We start from the raw sequence: 19,106 nt of genomic DNA, 5'->3' as shown, positions 1-19,106 counted from the left end.
TTGAAGCTGACTTTGCTCTGCCATACAAACCACCTGTATACAGAGAGGTATCTGAGCAAATGTGAGGCCTAGGAAATGCTGCTAAAATATTTTATTTTGACATTGAAGAGAATTTTCGCATGGAGCACTTGTTGATAGTGACAATAGCATGACCCCAGGTTAGAGTATCAATTCTAGGAACTTCACACACCAGTATGGCTAGTTGTGGACGTGCCAGGAACAAAAACGTACAAAATAACTGCTTACGTGCCATCAACAGAGCTACAAACCTATTGGCCATGGAAACGTCACTACATCTTGAATGAGCATGAGACATGAAGCTCATATCGTGCTGAGACTTCAGGGTACAGTAGAAACTGAAACTTTTAAACGCACATTGTAATTACAATTTTCAGGGTGCATTTGCACTTACCAATAAAATATCTAGACCCTTGAGGACTTGGGCCTTTCATTTGACGCAAAAAACTACAAATGAAAGTTTTCATGTCAGTATTCCTTTATCTGCACTATGCAAAAAGTATGATTCGTTGCCGTCTGTAATGGGCAGCATAAACAGATCCTGGACAAAAGCAAAGCCAACTACAAACATATCTTGCTTGTTTTGTCTCAACTCTCTTGTATCAGTCTATGAGCAGTTCAATTCAGGCAATCCGTTCCAACTAGCTCGTTGTGGTCTGCCACTTTTTTATCAGTGTTTCGTCACACTTGGAGGGACACTAAAGGCAAATAACATTTTATGTCGTAGTGAAAGGTCAGTGCTTGAGAATGTTTAAGACATCAATCTTATACACAGCAGCACTTCAGCAATTAAGAAATTAAGGGAGGATGTGCCTTTCGATATCGACTTTTGTATTTCATGATAGTTTTCAATGAAAATTGGTACACTTATTGGAAATAGTTTTACAATACTACCATAGAAATTACATAATTGTATGTCTACAACTTTTTGATTTACAATATATTTTTACTTCTAGTCTTGTTCAGAGTCTGACTCGCTTAAAAATTATAATAGGAAGCTCATTTAAAAACACTACGCATTCTACGCATAGCGTCCCCCCTTTAGATAGTAGGACTTGACTTGTACCACTATGACGATAGTTATAGCGTGAGAAGAGAACAACGACAAAGGGACAAAAAGGAGCTCTTTCTTGTCTCTTTGTCATCGTTCTGTTCTCGCGCTATAACTATCATCATGTCATACCACCTAGCCCAAACTACCACATTTGCACCACCAGTGGGGCATTCCGAGGCCAAGCCCAATGATGCCGTAGTTTCTCAGTAGAATCTAAGTACTCAAACTACCGATGACAAAAGAACATTTGAGTGCTTTACAAAGTGGAATAAAAGGTAGCTTGAGCGTTTCAGTTTGATTCATTAAAAAAAAAGTACTTCACATTGCCCTAGAAAATGACACAAGTTCCATTTTTGCCGGGCTGTGTTTCACTATGCCATATGAACAAAGGGCATGCATGACAAAAGCTATGTTGGAAACCTGTTCTAGGAGGCAGGCAGTTTAAATTGCACATAAACTATACAGACCACTCATACATTAGGCCTTTCTTTGACATGACAAGCGAGAGGTTTTTGAAACGCTACTTCACCAAACCACGTCGACTTAATGTTTGCCTTTAGTGTACCTTAAAGACATAAAGGATAGTGAAAAAGAAATGGTAAACCGAAGGAATTAGATGCTAGATTTGACACCCAAGATACTGCATTCTTTCATAAAATGTAGTACATTGCCAGTTTTCTTGACTAGTTTTCATTGCCTCTGAACTGAAGCAAAGATTATACAGCAATTACCAACAACTTTAGCACACATATAAGTGATGCAGGACAGCTTCTTACTACATAGTCAGAAGTACACGCTCAAAAACTGGATACTACAACAGCTAGAAAACATTTCTGGTTACACTAGTTCACAAATGCTCATAAAAAAAGGGGGGGGGAAGGGGGACTGCTTTCACATACATTTTTCCATAAAACCATAGTGGTTTTGTGAAATGTGGTTTTACTTGGTAAGATGGCTGTGCATCTCCCTTTAGCCAGCTGACCAGGTAGAGTCCACCATTAAAATTGCTACATTTAAATGCCTGATGACATAAGTCTTGCAAATTATTGACAAGTCTTGTATATCAATAAATTTCACTCCTAGATGCGTGACCCAATTTTCATGTTGAGCTTTCACATGGTAAGAAATGAGCATGCTCGGAGTACACAAGCTCTTAGTGCTTCCCAGCTTTTTAATTGAGAGAAACTTATACAACACTGAAAGAACATCGGCATCCAAGAGAGCCATCATCATAAGCCTGATTACGCCCACTGCAGGGCAAAGGCCTTTCCCATGATCCGCCAACCAACCCAGTCTTGTTCTTTCTGCTGCCACGTTATACCTGCGAACTTTTTGATCTTATCGGCCTATCTAACTTTGTCTCCTTTTCGTGCATTCGCTTTCACTGGGAATCCAGTCAGTTACCCTTGATGACCAGCGGTTATCCTGCCTACGTGCTACAGGCACGGCCGATGTCCATTTCTTCTTGATTTCAACTATGACATCCTTAACCCCGGTTTCTTCCCTGACCCACTCTGCTCTCTTCTTGTCTCTTAAAATTACACCTATTACTTTCCTTTCCACCACTCGCTGCATTGTCCTCAATTTAAGCTGAACCCTCTTGGTAAGACTCCAGGTTTCTGCTCCATGAGTAAGTACCGACAAAATGCAGTTGCTATTGATCTCGGGATTTTGCAGTGGCGCCCTCTTGCATGTGACGTCAGTTTGTGAACTCCGCGTTGCAGCAGCCTCTGCTCCCATGCGCGGATCGTCTGCTTCGGATGGGAACTTTCTCAAACAAACAGCCTCGCAAGCGTCAAATAACGCCCACAACAACCCACAACAAATGTTTTCGAGTGCCATTATGAATTTGTTTTCGTTGCAGCCCAACCGACAGGGCCAAGAAACCTCCTAGATGGCCCATAAGCACGCCGATGCCATTGACCACATTGCTGGTTAGAAAGTGAAACTATGTGCGAGGGTGCTCGCTCGTCACCTGTAGTTTCGCTGCGTGATAGTAATTAGCTCGGGTGTTTGGAAGTTTCTATGTGTGTGCCTTTTTCCAGCATCTACAAGCATGTAGATACAGCAAGCGAAACGTCGCGGTGTCTCGTTGACGGCACGGTGGTGTACGACCCAGGCGACGTTGAATGTGCGCAGCCGATGCCGTTAATGGAAATCATATCACCGTCGCGGCTCTGGTCCTGAAAACACGTGAACTTAAGAACCCGGCACACAACGTGCCCGTGGTGATCAAGTACTGCGCAATGCTGGCTCTGTGCCTCAGTGTGCTTCGTCCACCCATGAAAAGGACATTAGCTTTCAAAACAATCCTAAAGAAAAGGGCACACCTGCCTTTTTCCTTGGGATATTCTTTCTGCAATGCAACGATGGTGACAGTGAACGCGAGGATATGTGTGAGAATTGCTGATTTCTGCCACTCTAGCATTCGCAAGCAACACATTAGATAATTACTGCAGAGCAGCCATTTAAATTGGTGCTTCGGCAGTCAATCGACCGTTCATGGAATCTAATAAAAATGCAAAGTAGCATCAAATTACTAAACTTGAGATAATCCTGCTTGGATTGCCATTATGAGCGTCGGCAGGGCGCAAGCATGTGTTGCTTCACAGTAAGTTTTGAAGGGTAATAGCAGGCGTGACTCCAGAAGGGGGCAAGTTCCACCTTAATGCACCCTCTGGCTGATGCAAATGAGTGCAGTTTGTCTAAGTAATGTTTGTTAAGTGAAAGCGGCACCGCCGTGGTGGTCTAGTGGCTAATGTACTCTGTTGCTGACCCACAGGTCACAGGATTGAATCCTGGTTGCGGTGGCTGCATTTTCGATGGAGGTTAAAATGCCGTAGGCCCATGTGCTCAGATTAGGGTGCACGTTAAAGAAGCCCAGGTGGTCGAAATTTCAGGAACCCTCCACTACAGCATCTCTCATAATCATATGGTGGTTTTGGGACGTTAAACCCCACATATAAGTCATTCAATAAGAGCAACATCACTAAGTCATATTAATACCACACAGGGTCGTCGATCGGATATCAGAATATAACCAATAGCTATCACTGATTGTATACACCGTGCACAGGGCCAGAAAGATTATGCGACAGCCTGTAGTGAATGTGCACTAAACAGCGACAGCAGGTTTTGCTTATGAATTTATGGTAAGCGGTGCGCTCGGCCCGCGCTTGTATTGATCAGTAAACTACGTATTTATGTACGTACACCAACCAAATAAAACTGTAGTCTCAGATGTCTGGCGCCGCTCAGCTGCACTTACCCGAAACAATTCAGAGGCTGCGTCATTGGCTCCCTGCCTAGGGGGACTTCGCAGTCGGCACCTTACTGGGTGTAAGTTGCCTACGCCTGTAACCTGTGTGAAGGAATGGCTGAAGTACTCGTGAGGCCCTGAAACATGGTTGTAAGGTTAACGAAGAGTGGCGCATAGGGCGGGTATAGCAAAAGTCACTGTCAGCGAAGTGCTTGCTGCGCACAGTCAATGAAGGCGTGGGGCACTTTCACTTTCCGAGTGAGTCAGCACTTCTTCCCCAGCTTTGGGTTTTTAGAATAGTCAAAAAAGGTAACGCCCTTTTCACGAGTGGGTGATCATATAGAGGCACAGAGCAGTACTTCACCATTGCGCAGCACTCGCCGCAGACAAGCGGCTGCAGTTTCAAGAAACAAAACGCTGTGCTTTTAAAATGAGCGTTAAAAGCGGACACCCACGGTCGTTAGAACAGTATCGGTAGCCACAACACACAAGATAACCAATTGAACTGCATCTTTGCAGAGTTTTACCATGATGGTAGTTTCTATGCGCTGCCGGGCCTCGAAAGGGCGCGAATCCTCGAACTGATGTCATACAAGCGCGGTTCGCAGAGCCACCATCGGTCGCACACCAGGCCAATATACCTTCCTCTTGAGGGTTAGTGGCAGATTACCATTCATGATTTGAGAATGCTTGCCGAATCTGATCCACCCCATCTTTATTCTACTAGTTATTTCACTGTCATGGTTCAGCTCTGTGGTTACTACCTGTTCTAAATACCGTAGACATATTCTTTTACAACTTTCAGCGTCTTTCCACCTATCGCAAAGTGCTGTCTTCTGCCGAGACTGTTGCACATTGCTTTAGTTTTGTGCATATTAATTTTCAGACCTACTCTTCTGCTTTCCATGTTCAGTTCAGTAATTCATTAGCTCGATCAAATATGAAGGATGCAGCAAACCACAATTTGTTTGGCTAAATAAACTAGGTTAACAGTAGAAAAAATATGGAGCTGAGTAATGTTGCGTAGGTGCAATGAGAAGGCAGTTAAGGCACGATCCACACAGTTTGGGTTGTGATACAGTAACCGATTACAAGAGCAGCCAGGGCAAAAAACAGGCTGCTAAATCTTGATCTGAACAAGGACTTTCTGAACACAAGTTATGTGCGTCCAGTGCAAAGCAACTTTGCCGACATTTTCATTGCACCATTCTGCTCAGTGTGAGCTACATTGCAGGAGTGGTCAAGCACGTTTTCGACTTGTACAGTTGCGCCGATCACGACATGCTGTCGTGCCACCAAGGAAGTGTTTGACTGTTACTGCGAGTGTGCATCGCCTCCATTTACTTTTACGCTCACCCACGTTTGGTGCTGTGGCTATATCAGCTTTGAAATCATCAACATCAAGGGTGAAAGCAAGCAAGCGAGGGCAATGCACATTCGCAGGAACAACCAAACTTTCTCTCAATAATTCGAAAATACGCCGTGATTGGCACTGTACAACCTTGCAGCGCACTTGGCCACGCGCTCACATAGTGTAGCTCATACTGAGCGCAATGGTACATGCATTGAAACTAGATGTTAAATCATCCTAACGGTATTCTTTACATATAACAACCACAGTATCACATATTTTATTTCAAACATCGGCAAGTAGAATACATGCTATCAGAATTATTTGTGGCACAACACTAATATTTATTTTCTCCCCCCCCAATCAAAATCCTGATTCTAAAATCCTGCTGAACCGGAGCAACAACTTATTTTTGTAGCTCACAGAAGTAGTTATTCTTGCACAGCATGTGTACCAGTTATCATTTCCAAAGAACTAGTCGATTGAAATATGCCCTTTAGCAGGCCACAAATGAAGGTTTCCGTGACGGTCGATGTTGTCGGGAATGAGAAACAAACCGGCCACTACCGCAGTGGCTTCAAAATATCCAAAGTTACAAATCCCTGCGTTTACGCGCAGACCTAAGGTGGCGGAGCCTGGCGCTGCTCGTAGTTGAGCACGTGGCGGCTGCACTGGCGTAGGTACTGGTGCCGCTTGAGGTAGATCTTTGCGGCACCCTTGAGGGCGACAAACGCTAGGCCGCCAAGCAGGCTACGCTGCGAGGGCGCCAGCCGGCCGAAGAAGAGCCGACCTACCAGGCTGGCCACAGTGGGCAGAAGCAAGGCGCCGCACAGCAGCCTCGTGGCTGACAACGGATCCTGCGGCGGCACCACAAGCAGCAACCGCTTGGACAGCGGCGCCGATCGCCGCCACCACAGTCGAAGCAGGTAGTCCTCCCAGCGCACCATGCGCGCCAGCACCAGTACTACGGGGATGCTTGGCAGGCCGACGAGCAGGAAAAGTGGGTCGGCTTGCTCCATGACACTCAGGCCTTGCTTGTGGCCCAGCACTTGCATCACTGTCACGGCGCCGTACGTGACGGCCGTCCAGTAGACCGATCCCATGAGTAGTCCTGCCGCTACAAACGGGCACGCGCGGTACACGCTCCGATCCATCAGATCCAGCAGATACACGGGACCCCCTGCGAGACAACAAGCTCAAAGATCATGTCGCCAGTGCATGATGGCGAATCCTCACCGAGCCTGGGCAGCACTACCACGTATTCGCTGCTGCACTGCGGGCACGCCACTTTCGCTGCACTGTTGCCGCCCTGCTTTTCGTCGATCCATCGCTGCAGGCACGCCTGGTGCACCCATTTCGTCGTTCCACGGCACTTGCACGGCTGCACCCAAGCTGCGTCGCGCTCTTCGTCTTCCGATGCGAAGCACACCCAGCAGTAGCGCCTGTAGGACAAAGAGCACCATCAACTCCACCCATTGCGCTTTCGGGGCCACACTCACCGTTCGCAGGGGCCATCGGTACTTGCAGTGCTCATGTTAGCGGATGGCACCTACATAGCCACCTGGAAACTTCCAAGTGGGTCACGTCAGGTCAAGTTGCTAACGGGTGCTGCTACTCGTACCCTAACACTGTCACTCGGCCTGCGCGCCAACAGCTGCCTGAGGCACACCGCAAAGAGACTTCAACAATGCCCAACCGAAACTTTCTGCCTCATCGATGTCGCAGACGTTCGCTACGCCACGAGCCACGCTGACCGACATCTAAACAACTCAATGCGCACATTAATCCGCCTAGCTGGCCTTGACGTCGCCAGAGACGTCGCTGCGTTACAGCATCCGAGTCAGGCACGGGCAGGCACAGGCCAAGTTTGCACAATCTTGCGCCGTATGCATACTAAACTAAGTTTAAAATATTGCAATATTTTAAAAATAAAATTTAAACTCGCATTTGATTTTTTTAAGTTTAGTTTTGACAACGCAGTATATTGATTTTTTTTATTTTGCTGCGGGGCAGTTGCGCGTTGCAGTGCCAACTGTAGCAGACCTTCCTCCGCGGTAGCAGACGAATGTTGCTGGTGTTTTGTTTCTAGTACACTGTATAATCGGGCCTTCTCAGTGAACTATAATCTTGCATAAAGCTTAAAAGTCGAAAGCAGTATGGTGACACCTCACTTTATTGAGTAAACCTCCCGCCATTGCAGGAAATGGTGAACTCGACGGCTACATACGGCATAAAAAAAAGTGCGCAGCGAACATAATTTAATGACTGAAGCTTGAGCCGCCATCTTTACAACGGAACATTCTCTTTTGAAGTACAGTGCGGCAGCCTCTTAACTAAACTCTCATCATTGGGAAGGAATAAATCGCCCCAATCTCCTAGTTCTCGATAGCGTAAATGGTCGTCAGCAGGGTTTACTCGCTAATGTGCGTTTCCATATATGTCTACATCTAAATGCGCTAACGGACCATCTAGCAGACGATATTTTCATGTGATGAAAATATCGAATGATGAAAATAAAACGAATATTTGATAAAACGGTAGAGTTGTTATTGAAATATGCCTACTATATCAATAATACAAAATCGTTTTATTATATTGCACATTCTTTTGTTGATGCAGTGAGTGGGAAATACCATCGGCAACAGATGTCGCAGTAGTAGCAGAAACGGAGCGCAGACGGCGTTTTCTGCTGCAGTGCGTCTGCGGTGTCGACGGTCGAGGAGACTTGGCCTGCACTGGCTAAAGACAAGGTGTTTTCGAACGGCCTTATGGGGGATTATACTTTCAGTGTATCCGCCAATGTGAGGGCCTTGTCTCCAGTCGAGTTCCAGCCCAATCCAGGTAACAGCGCCCTATTTTTTAGTCCAGATCAAATTGGCCACACGATGCAAGAAGACCTGCTGCTCGAGAAGAGCGCCGGCAAACAGGCCTCATCCCAGCTGTCGAGTGCAAGTGTCGAGACTACATCCAACGGAGAACAAGCCTTGGAAGAGTATTCGTCGCGCAAGGGCAAAGGAGAAGACCCTGCAGTGAATTCGCTGCCCGAAAAGACGGAGAGCCCCGACGTAGTGCCTTCTCCGCTGCAAATGGGCTTCTCGTCGGAGGTGATCGCCACTTCGGGAGCCAACTTTTGGTCAGCTGTGGCGGCGGACGAAGCCTTTATTCAAGGCATCCCCACTGTTAACGGCACGCTGGCTTTTCCCAGCTTCCCGAGCCCCATGCTTGGTGCAGGCCACCCGCAGCGGCGAGCCATCACGGGCGCACACAATTTCGCTGCGCCGACGAGGGGCCCGCCGCCTCAGGGGCCTCCCCTGTTCAAGGCCTACTCCAGCTGGAGCAGCCCTCAGCAGCCGAGCTGGTCGAGCCCACCGTGGAGCGGTTTGACCCAGAAGCGCTCGGTTCCCAGCCTCGGGCCGCTCTCGCCGGCCGGCAAAGAGAGCCCCAAGTTTCGTCGGAGCACTTCGCTGCCCAAGCCGGACGAGGACGGCTTCCAGGTGAGCGGCCCCCGAGGGATGCTACTCCTGTTTGGGGGTGCTGCCCACCTCGCAGGGCGCGCATGCGCCAACATGGCGGCGCTCCGCGGAAGCGCCCGATCGTTGCCTGAGCGGTGGCGCACGCGGCCCCCCAGGTCGCCCAGGGTCCGCTGGACACGCTGCGGTTCCCGCTCGAGCAGCAACTGCTCGACATGGTGCGCCAGGATCCTCCCGAGGCGGCCCACTACTGCAAGCCGGCCTGGGGTGGCCTCGGTGCTGCGTCGACGCTCAGCGGATCGGCGTACCCGGCCAGCACTGCCGAGTTCAGACCCGACGAGGCTCGGCTTCAGGCGCGTGGAGGTAAGCCGGGCGGCCAAGCGCGCGACCCAAACACGAGCGCGCACTACGCAGGACGCGGCGGCTTCTCGCGGAGGAAAGGGCGCGCGGGCGGCGGGCCGTGGCTCTTGGCCGGTGCCAAGTCGCCCTTCTTCCTGGACGGCGACCTGGTGCTCGAGGAGCAGCGGTGCTCGCCCAAGGGTGGTGAGCCGGCGGCCGAGCGCTACTCGCGCAAGGTGTTCGTGGGCGGTCTTCCGCCGGACATCGACGAGGAAGAGATTACCGCCAGCTTCCGGCGGTTCGGACCGCTGGTGGTGGACTGGCCGCACAAGGCGGAGAGCAAGTCGTACTTTCCGCCCAAGGGCTACGCGTTCCTGCTCTTCCAAGACGAGTGCTCGGTGCAGGCGCTGATGGACGCTTGCATCCAGGAGGAGGACAAGCTGTACCTGTGCGTGAGCAGCCCCACTATCAAGGACAAGCCCGTGCAGATCCGGCCCTGGCGGCTCGGTGACGCCGACTTCGTGCTGGACGCGTCGCTGCCGCTGGACCCGCGCAAGACGGTCTTCGTGGGCGGCGTGCCACGGCCGCTGAAGGCCGTCGAGCTGGCCATGATCATGGACCGGCTGTACGGTGGCGTCTGCTACGCAGGCATCGACACAGACCCCGAGCTCAAGTACCCCAAAGGAGCCGGCCGCGTGGCTTTTTCCAACCAGCAGAGCTACATCGCTGCGATCAGCGCGCGCTTCGTGCAGCTGCAGCACGGGGACATCGAGAAACGGGTGAGTGATCGCAGGCTAAATCATTCTACTGTGCAACAGGATTCCTGAAATAATTGAATACGCTAAGGAGGCTAAAAACATAACACAATTTAAGAAGCGAATTTACAATGTAATAAACAGAACACAAGTCTACAGTGTATGTAAAGGAAATATGTAATGTATGTAATATTTATAGTATTCACTGTTTTTCAACTTGTATTGTATTTCAAAATATGTTATGGTGTTTTGTACTGTCCTGCTCTACCTGCCCGAGGTGCCTCACGAAGAGGGGCCAAGTCAGGAGACACACTCTCCTTTTGCCCCCTTCGTGGGCATTTCTGCGGAAATGTCCGAATAAAATAAAATGAAATGAAAATGAAATGAAATATCGCCGTCGACGCTCTGATATGCTATATGCGCGCAGGTCGAGGTCAAGCCGTACGTGCTCGATGACCAGATGTGCGACGAATGCCAGGGTGCCCGATGCGGCGGCAAGTTCGCGCCCTTCTTCTGCGCCAACGTGACCTGCCTGCAGTATTACTGCGAGCACTGCTGGGCCACCATCCACTCGCGGCCAGGTCGCGAGTTCCACAAGCCCCTGGTCAAGGAGGGCGCCGACCGGCCGCGGGCTGTGCCCTTCCGCTGGTGCTAGGCGCGTGTGATATAGCCTCTGCTTGAGTTCCCCTAGGGACAATCAGACGCCCGTAGACGGTCGACACGTATATATATATATATATATTTATCGACATATCCTTTCTAGTCAGGCAGCCGTAGCAAGCTCACAGACAGGGTTGTTGTGCCAAACTTGGTTGGCTTGCCCCAGGGCGTCAGTGGGGGATTCAAGCCTGTAGTCAGCGCTGCTGAGTGTGTCGTTTGCCTCTCCCCGTTGATCTCAGGCGGCGGACGCCAGTGTGTTACTGTTAGGCGAGCAGTTTGTTGTTGCCGGGCCACTTAGAGCAGCCCGGTGGCTCCATCAGGCTAGCTAGCATGGTTCCAGCTGTTTTCTCTTCTGCATCGACGTGTCTTTTATATGCTACTCCATGTGATCAAAATTTTAGCCTCTGCTCGTTTCCCTTTTGGACGTTTTTTGTTACTTTTTTTATAAGGTGTTGACTTTTTTAGGACAAGTTCAAAGAAGAACTTACTTTAGAAGTGCGCGAAAAGTGGAGCGCCAAGCGTGGGGTTTTTGCCGTCCGCTTCCACACTTTGCAACAATGTGTGAATCGAGTGCAGGAGTTTTAAAGTTGCACTTTTTTAACGGTAATCGACTTTCAAGGCAATTACTGTGACGTACTAGTCAGGCAGTGCTAGCAGATGTTTTTTGTACAGTCAGCTTACTACACACACTCGTGTCGAGGTCTGTGTACATGCTCACTTGAGCCCGTTTCGTTTTCCTAACATCAAATGTGTGCTTTAAAATTAGCAGCTTTACTTGGGTTACGTTGACCAGTTAAAGCTGTTTTTTACATATACTGGCTCAGGGTTATGTGCAAATAAGAAGACTGCAGAAATGTTGTCATATGTTAGTGACCTTGCAATCACTTTGCATTAAATCTTTTTTAGATGATATTGTGCCGCATCCTACAATTCTGGCCCCTGCTTCAAGCTGCGGGCACCAGCAGCATTCTACTGAATGCACTCTAAAACAGGGGCTCCAGAACTGCAGCTTCAGTGTAGGAGCCAGAGCTAATTTCACCTACACAAGCTTCTTTTTATTCTTCAATCGTGCTTAATTACTACAATGGAGGGCGTCAGCTATCAGGGTTAGAAGCCAGTGTCCCCCAGCAATAAAACTTGTGGAGGCATTTATGCCTTAGCCTACCTAGTTCCAAGGCCCCCGACACTTTCTTCTGGTATTATGGGATTGCACAATTACTTCCCAGACTATTTTTTTTCCAGTCCTATTACACAGGGATGCACATGAGTAGACGACTAAAGGAAAATGCAAAAGTCTCACTTAGGCAACATGAAATAACTGCTGAAATTTGCAGCAAACATGTTGGAATCCTTTTCTGATACGCATGCTTTCATACAAATGAGTGCTAAAATATTTTATACATACTTGGAATTAATTCAATTCCTTGCCTTAGGAGGTGGTTTCGATGGCATCCAACTTTGCCCTTGGATACCTTGCTTTACATTTTGCGTATGATATGTATATGATACAAGAATAGGTTTTTTGTACTGATAGTATTCAAATATTTCAACACTGCAAGGTGTTTCCACATGCACCATTAACACACTAGTCATAGCCGAAGATCTTGTTTTCTTCAAGCGTCTATCAACCAAGCCAAATGATCAACATCTGCTGAACAGTGCTTGAAAATGGCAGTTACTATGTGCTTGTTGAAATGTCCTAGCCGTAGCAGCTGTTATGCACCATTTGTTAGATTAGATGAATGTATAGATGAAGACCATGTCATTATCACAAGAGTGGATTATAAATGCTCAAATTTTTAGTTGCCTTTGTAGATAAAAGGTACCAAAGCACCATAGGACCTTATGCTTGCATTAGATAATGTTTAATATTTAGAGGAATGGATACCACATTCCTTTAGCAATGACATAATCCAAAGGAGCAGTGCCATGCATTTGTTTTTATGCTTTTCTATTTCTCAGCATGTGGCATTGAACATTGCTACATTTGTTGCAAGGCTCCACATCATTTGTGCAATGGACTGTTCCTAATGGCTTAATGTAGCTTGTGCCTTTTCTTCCATTTCTAAGACATAGTTTAACTGATCGTACGATTGCAATTCTAATAAACAGTGTGAAAACTTCACTCATGAGCTGAGGTGAAACCGTTAGACTTTCGTTAAACACTGTCAAGTCATTATTGCTGCACAAAGGCTTTGAGAGACCAGGACAAAATAGACTAATAAAAAAGTCTTGCCAGATTATACTCGGTTAAGCCTGTCAATTCAATTTTGTTGATTACAATCTAAGTAACTGCAAAGTGGTTGACAAACTTATTTCACTATCTCGTTTTTATTTCTCTATAATGGTATTAGGGGAGAAAGAAAGGATGTAGCAGCAGTCAGCTGTTGATGGGCATATATTCTGCGCTTTTTCCCATCGGTCTTACTCCTGCTTAATTAAACTGTCAGATATGTATATAGTACTATATTATAACTATATATTTTTAAAACAGTTAATACATTTAAATGCTGGTACTTTTAAATATCTTATTACTTATTTAGCTTTTTTAGGTGCATAACTATACATGTGAAAAAGCAGTTGAGAAAGGAGGTTGAAAACACATCTTAATTGGTCCACATTTTAAATATTTTTATCTATAGTGTAGTCAAGACGAAAAAAAAGATACTACACGTTAGCGTTATTCCCACCTAGCTATAAACATCCCCATGCATAAATATTGAAAGTCAAACAGTATAATTACCTACCTTTCCTTATTCTAAAGATGGAAACCAACTTGACTTCTGACCTTGAGAAATGCATGTTATTGGCTGGCTTCACTAAGTGCACATTATTGCTTAACATCAAAGCCAGATGCTGGTATCGTCAGTTCCACTAAATCTGCCACTTTTTGTTTTTCCTTAAGATTGCCACATGGGCATATTCATGAATTTGTTATGTCATGTATGGTAACTAATTTATTCTGTTTTCATCTTTGTAAGAGATATATATATATATATATATATATATATATATATATATATATATATATATATATATATATATATATATATATATATATATATATATATATATATATATATATATATATATATATATATATATATATATATACCACAATTTAAATGCACCTTAATTACAAATCACACAGTTTTGTACACATAACTAATTACATTTCGTGTTGTGTTTCATTATTGAAGGGCAACTGCATTTGCAGTACATAATATTTTTGTCACTGCTGTTTTAAACTGGCTCAAAGGCACATAAGTTGGGCTGGAAATATAGCCATGCTGCTGTTATTGTGCTATTTATTGCAATGAAAGGCAATATAGCACAGAGCTTGAGTAGCTTGAAATCAGCTAATCCAGATTTACTGTTCCAGACAATACGCGAGCTCACATTTTTCCAAATTTACGGGGGCACTGTGTGAAATGACATGAAGCTATTTTTTTGAGAATATGACTGTTGAGTATAAGGTCAATCATAAGCCATAAATGCAACACCGTACACCAGTTAAGCAATGTGTATCTTGTTTCACATGTTCATGCGATTAACCTCATTTCTTTGTGCCTCTTTACTACTGCAAGTTAACTCGTCAAAAGAAATCGCCCTCCAGGCTGCTTTTGGCAAGTTCACTTGTCAGTATTGTTGCTTCTGAGTGATGCTCTTTATGAGATATGCCTGATAGACTATTTCTCCTAGTCCATTTCACTTAAGCTACAATTATGGTACAATTCCCTGAAAAGTATAGTTTGCATGTTGTGCTTACAGTTTTTACAGAGACTTGGCCAGTTGTCTGGTGTAAGTGGCTTTCTCAAGGTTAGAGTCGTTGGACTGGTCAGTAAGCTTTTACAGCACAATAACTCTTGGCATGCGAAAAGCCCCCTAGAGTTTAATTTTTGTATTCAGTGGTGAGAGACAAAAGTTAACTGAAAACCAGCAAGTCCACAATGTATACTAGATTAATGATCCCACATAAAGGCAAAGACACGTTTTAGACATGGATTGTATATATATAAAAAATGCTGAAAGCTGCTCTTTTATTCTGGTGCAGTCGCATCAGTTGCTTTCCTGTAGCACTTAACACCAATGCATCCTCTGTACCTGTTTGTTCAGAAAGCATTTTGAAAAGCACCAATACAGCATAAAAAAAAAAAACATGGACCAGAAGGACATATAACATGCGAGCAACCACATAGTTGCATAAGGCTTCTTCTAGAGTCTTTCATTGCTGATGCAGCTGCTTTGTAATAAGTGTTAACAAAGTATGCATTAGAAGTCAAAATGATTTAGTGCAAAAATAGCCTATACATTGAGGTACTTTTCATCTCTCTGTTTGCTTCAAGGCATGGTTTGTATTAGTGCTCTTTTGAGATTCACTGCCCTGGTAGGTAACCCAGAGCTATCAATGTAGAGTGGTTCGGTTCAGTGCATGGGCATCATCTGAATGTGATTTTCTCAGACACAATTTTGTAAACATGTGCAGCTAAATTTGATGTCTTGGTTAGGTCTACATACTGTGCAAGCTTTTGAATGCATCTTGTTTTTAAGGAATACACTGTCTGCATGAACAGCACATTGCTTTCACTGGTTACAAATAACAAACTGGTCAGTAGTACATGCTGAGACACTGAGCTTATGTGAGAACATGCTCTTGTGTTGCTTATCACTTTGTCTACAATGTACTTTAATGCTACTTTTTAGCAATGGACAGAACAACAGGGACACAAATCTTATGCAATATTGTCATCATTTGTTGGATTATTTGTACTATGTCGTTTTAGATAAATTTGCCTGTGAAGATTATTAATATTTCAGGGTTTTCATTTATGGCCAAATTGTTGTGACACATCATTTCACAAGTGAATACACAGACTGTTCAAATCAACAACAAACAAAAAATCTAGGCTTCAGATATGAACAGTAAATGTAAAACTGGGTGATCACGTCTTTTGTAAGAAAAAAATATTGACACCTCAGTTGGCAAATAAGTAGGCCAGAAGATGAGGGGAACAAAGCATAAGGCAAAGAAGTGAAACAGGCAACAAGACTACAGCAGTGCACAACCAAACACATATACTGTGTTTTTACCAATTCCTCCCATTGCTCTCAGTTTTTGCACATAAAAAAAACATGACTTTGCCAGTTGTGGACAACAAAAAAATGTTAGACATGGATAGTTGCTTCTTGATAACAAATTGTTGTTTCCTAATATGAAAGTGCACAGAAGTCAGTGCCACTTTGTAATTTATGAAGAATTTATGAAGAATATTTATGAATTTATGTAATTTATGAAGTTAAGAAGTAATTAATCTGTAGGCATACAATTTAAATTTAATACATAAGCTTAAGTTCTGTACCACTGAGCCAGTTAAGCAATAATACTTGTTTAAGGTGCAAAATACATGAGAAGGAACTAGACGAGAAATAGTGAAGCACCAGACTATATACCAAGTTCATGATGACAATACCAGAATCAAATGGAAGATCTCTACGTGTGCACAGCAGAGCTAAAAATGCAGATTGACATTGTCATGGTAGCATTTTTTCAAAAAGAGTGTTCCTGTCAAATACAGTAGAATGGATGTGGGAGCATCACGTGTTCATATTGTCATTTTACAGTTTAGTCAAGTGCTTCACTGTATATCTCATCTTTTTCTCTTTTCTCTGTATGTACAGTAAAAGCTCATTAATTTGAAGTCGGTTATTTTTAAATCCTGCTTAATTCGACGAATATCTGTGGTCCCGTATTCTAGTATGTAAGTTTGAGGGATTAATTTTAAGCAGCGGTCGGCACCAGTCTGTTTAATTTGAAAACTTTGGGTGCCATGTATGTCTCTTCCCAATCTTGATTTCGCTACTATTTCATGGAAACGACGATACTTAGAAGCCATGAGGCAATGCAGTGCAGAGATGATAATGAGTGGCAGCTGCAGCGCCCTAGCCTCGCTTCTACCAGTGGGGGGGTGCAGTTTTGTGGTCTGAAATGTGCGCCCAGAAAAAAAAAAACTTGCTTCACTGCAGCACGGCAGTGACACATGGACAGCATGTCGCATGCCTCTCGCAACGTCAGCGTATCATGATTTACCCACTCTTTCTGCGAATATAAAGAAATTAATGAAGGTCAGTCTGATATGGAATCTATAAAATGCTTACTTCGAAATCACAGTCTGAAAACTTCAATGATCACGTTTTCCAGTCAAAACATATACCTAATTTCGTCATGATGTTCATTATTGAACTCTTTATTTTACCAAAAAGACTGGGTAAATGATCGCATCATGACGTGCTGACACTGCAAAAAGCAAGTGACATGCTGCCTCCATGTCACCACTGTCTTGCAGGGAAACAAATCTTCCTTTCAGCAGGTGCACATTTTAATTGACCACAAGGCCCTTTTTGTTTATTTATTTATTGTTTTATTCCACTGGCTGCAGCTAGGATCGTTGTTCCCCCGTGTTTGCGGCAGCAAAGTCAGGACCAGGTATTGCTGAAAAACAACACCTGGAGCTGGAAACTAGCTGGCACAGCAAACCACTACCTCTGATAACTTTCAATAATTCACTTTTTGTATGTTTCATTAATTCGAAAACCAGCTTGATTCAAAAATTTTTCACAGCCACGGTGACATTGGTATAACGAGTATTTACTGTATTTTATACCAGGAACAAGTGTACACAGTAAATCAAAGCTCTAACATGTCTAAAAACCTCTTGGAAGACAAATAAGGTTTGCTTGAACTGTGAACAACACTAAAAAAAAATTACCTGAAATATGACTGAGGGCTGTAGATCTACCCAAGATCAAGTGGGAAATATTTCAATCCATTGGCCCTTGTTGCTTGCTACTTTTTTATTAATATAAATATGGCTAAGCTACGAAATATACATTTCAGCTACAGTTAGTCGGGACACTACACATGCCCTTGCTCTGCTGCCAGCTGCAAGTGATGGATGAAGAGCAGCGAAAGATAGTAAATGTGGAAAGATGTTGTGTCTCTGTCCTAATGAATGAGGAACAGCTGTTAGCCTGTTATGTTCAGATCAAATATGACCATCGTTTTTTTATAGTCGAAGTGTACAGACTACAGCTCATATTTCTATGCAAAACCTAATTGAGAACCGGTAAGCTCCTCGTATTACTATAAGAACTTCAATGTGCATACCTTGCCATGGAATCGCAGGTATAACTGCCCACGAGTAGTTTGTTTTGTACAAGTTATTGACCCATTGCCATTTTACTAGATTAGTCTCTTATATTGAAAACTAGACGCTTGGCTATACCTCAGCATGTAGCACAGCTGGTGCCTGTGGCAAAAAGTGTGGTAACCTACTGCAATAACTAGGAAAAGTAATCCACCATTTTTCACACTGCTCCTCAGTTGGTCACAGTTAAACTCGGTGAGGCTCATAAGTCGGCAAAGAAAAGTGGAGCTAACTCAGACACATTTCTATATATATATATATATATATATATATATATATATATATATATATATATATATATATATATATATATATATATATATATATATATATATATATATATATATATATATATATATATATAGTGAAGGTATGGGATATGGCACAACGGGAGCGTTGTCAACAAGGATAAATATATTTATTTATATTTATTTCCCAACAGTTTCGGGAGGGGTCCTCCCTTCATCAGGGGATGAGTTATACTGACATGAATTTCCAAACTTCGTTGCTGCTGCGTCCCTCTCACCTTGAAACATGTTTGCGAGAGTGAGAGGGAACTGAAAAAAAAAGAGAAAAAAAGGGGGGAAAGAAAAAGAAAGAAAAGAAAGTAAAAAAGGCTGGTATATATATATATATATATATATATATATATATATATATATATATATATATATTGCATTTGAAGCTCACTCGCTTTAGGTTCACTAACATCTTCTACAACCAGACTCACGCGCACTCAAACTCTCCAAAATATTACTCAGCACGACTCGCTCAGATTCATACTCGTGGCCCGATCCGAGTTTGAGTGAATCGACTCATCAATGCGTTTGTGTATAGTTGGCATCTTTGATCAAGGTGTAAATGCTTTTTAACAGTAATGTCACACATAATTGGTGCTCTCAAGTGCCTTTTGATCTCGTACCTTCATACAGAAGTTTTGTAGCAGTCGTGGTGCAATCCAGTTGGAACATATTTATGAAACGCTTAACTCACAC

General features: G+C 44.2%; 2 protein-coding genes across 3 annotated transcripts in view; one reads left to right on the top strand and one right to left on the bottom strand.

Moving 5' to 3' along the window:
* The window catches only part of orb2 (cytoplasmic polyadenylation element-binding protein orb2), a 32,161-nt gene extending 19,012 nt beyond the window's left edge, over positions 1-13,149 (top strand). The window contains exons 1-4 of one of the 2 annotated variants that reach the window (XM_037427043.2): positions 7,673-9,176; positions 9,311-9,515; positions 9,567-10,270; positions 10,674-13,149. In XM_037427043.2, coding sequence (XP_037282940.1) covers positions 8,451-9,176; positions 9,311-9,515; positions 9,567-10,270; positions 10,674-10,901 — 1,863 coding nt within the window. In that variant the 5' untranslated portion in view covers positions 7,673-8,450 and the 3' untranslated portion in view covers positions 10,902-13,149. Of the gene's footprint in view, positions 1-7,672; positions 9,177-9,310; positions 10,271-10,673 lie in introns of those variants that run through there. The other variant, XM_075877147.1, reaches the window with a different exon arrangement.
* On the bottom strand, positions 77-7,493 carry LOC119175967 (E3 ubiquitin-protein ligase MARCHF5). Its single transcript, XM_037427045.2, has 3 exons — positions 7,182-7,493; positions 6,919-7,124; positions 77-6,862 (listed from the first exon to the last, which is right to left on the bottom strand). The coding sequence occupies exons 1-3, from the start codon at positions 7,214-7,216 to the stop codon at positions 6,303-6,305; spliced, it is 801 nt and encodes a 266-aa protein (XP_037282942.1). The 5' UTR covers positions 7,217-7,493; the 3' UTR covers positions 77-6,302.
* Positions 13,150-19,106: the final 5,957 nt, after the last annotated feature.

This window comes from Rhipicephalus microplus, chromosome X (assembly GCF_043290135.1).
Source record: "Rhipicephalus microplus isolate Deutch F79 chromosome X, USDA_Rmic, whole genome shotgun sequence".
NCBI lineage: Eukaryota > Metazoa > Arthropoda > Arachnida > Ixodida > Ixodidae > Rhipicephalus > Rhipicephalus microplus.
Note: the sequence above shows the minus strand (reverse complement) of the source record. Positions and strands in the feature narration are given on the sequence as shown.

Bases quoted from the DNA above. Each gene is read 5' to 3' on its own strand.
- LOC119175967 (XM_037427045.2), bottom strand. From the start codon at position 7,216: ATGAGCACTGCAAGTACCGATGGCCCCTGCGAACG. The intron at 7,125-7,181 runs GTGAGTGTGGCC...TTTGTCCTACAG, and splicing joins ACCGATGGCCCCTGCGAACG to GCGCTACTGCTGGGTGTGCT. The intron at 6,863-6,918 runs GTGAGGATTCGC...GTTGTCTCGCAG, and splicing joins GGTAGTGCTGCCCAGGCTCG to GGGGTCCCGTGTATCTGCTG.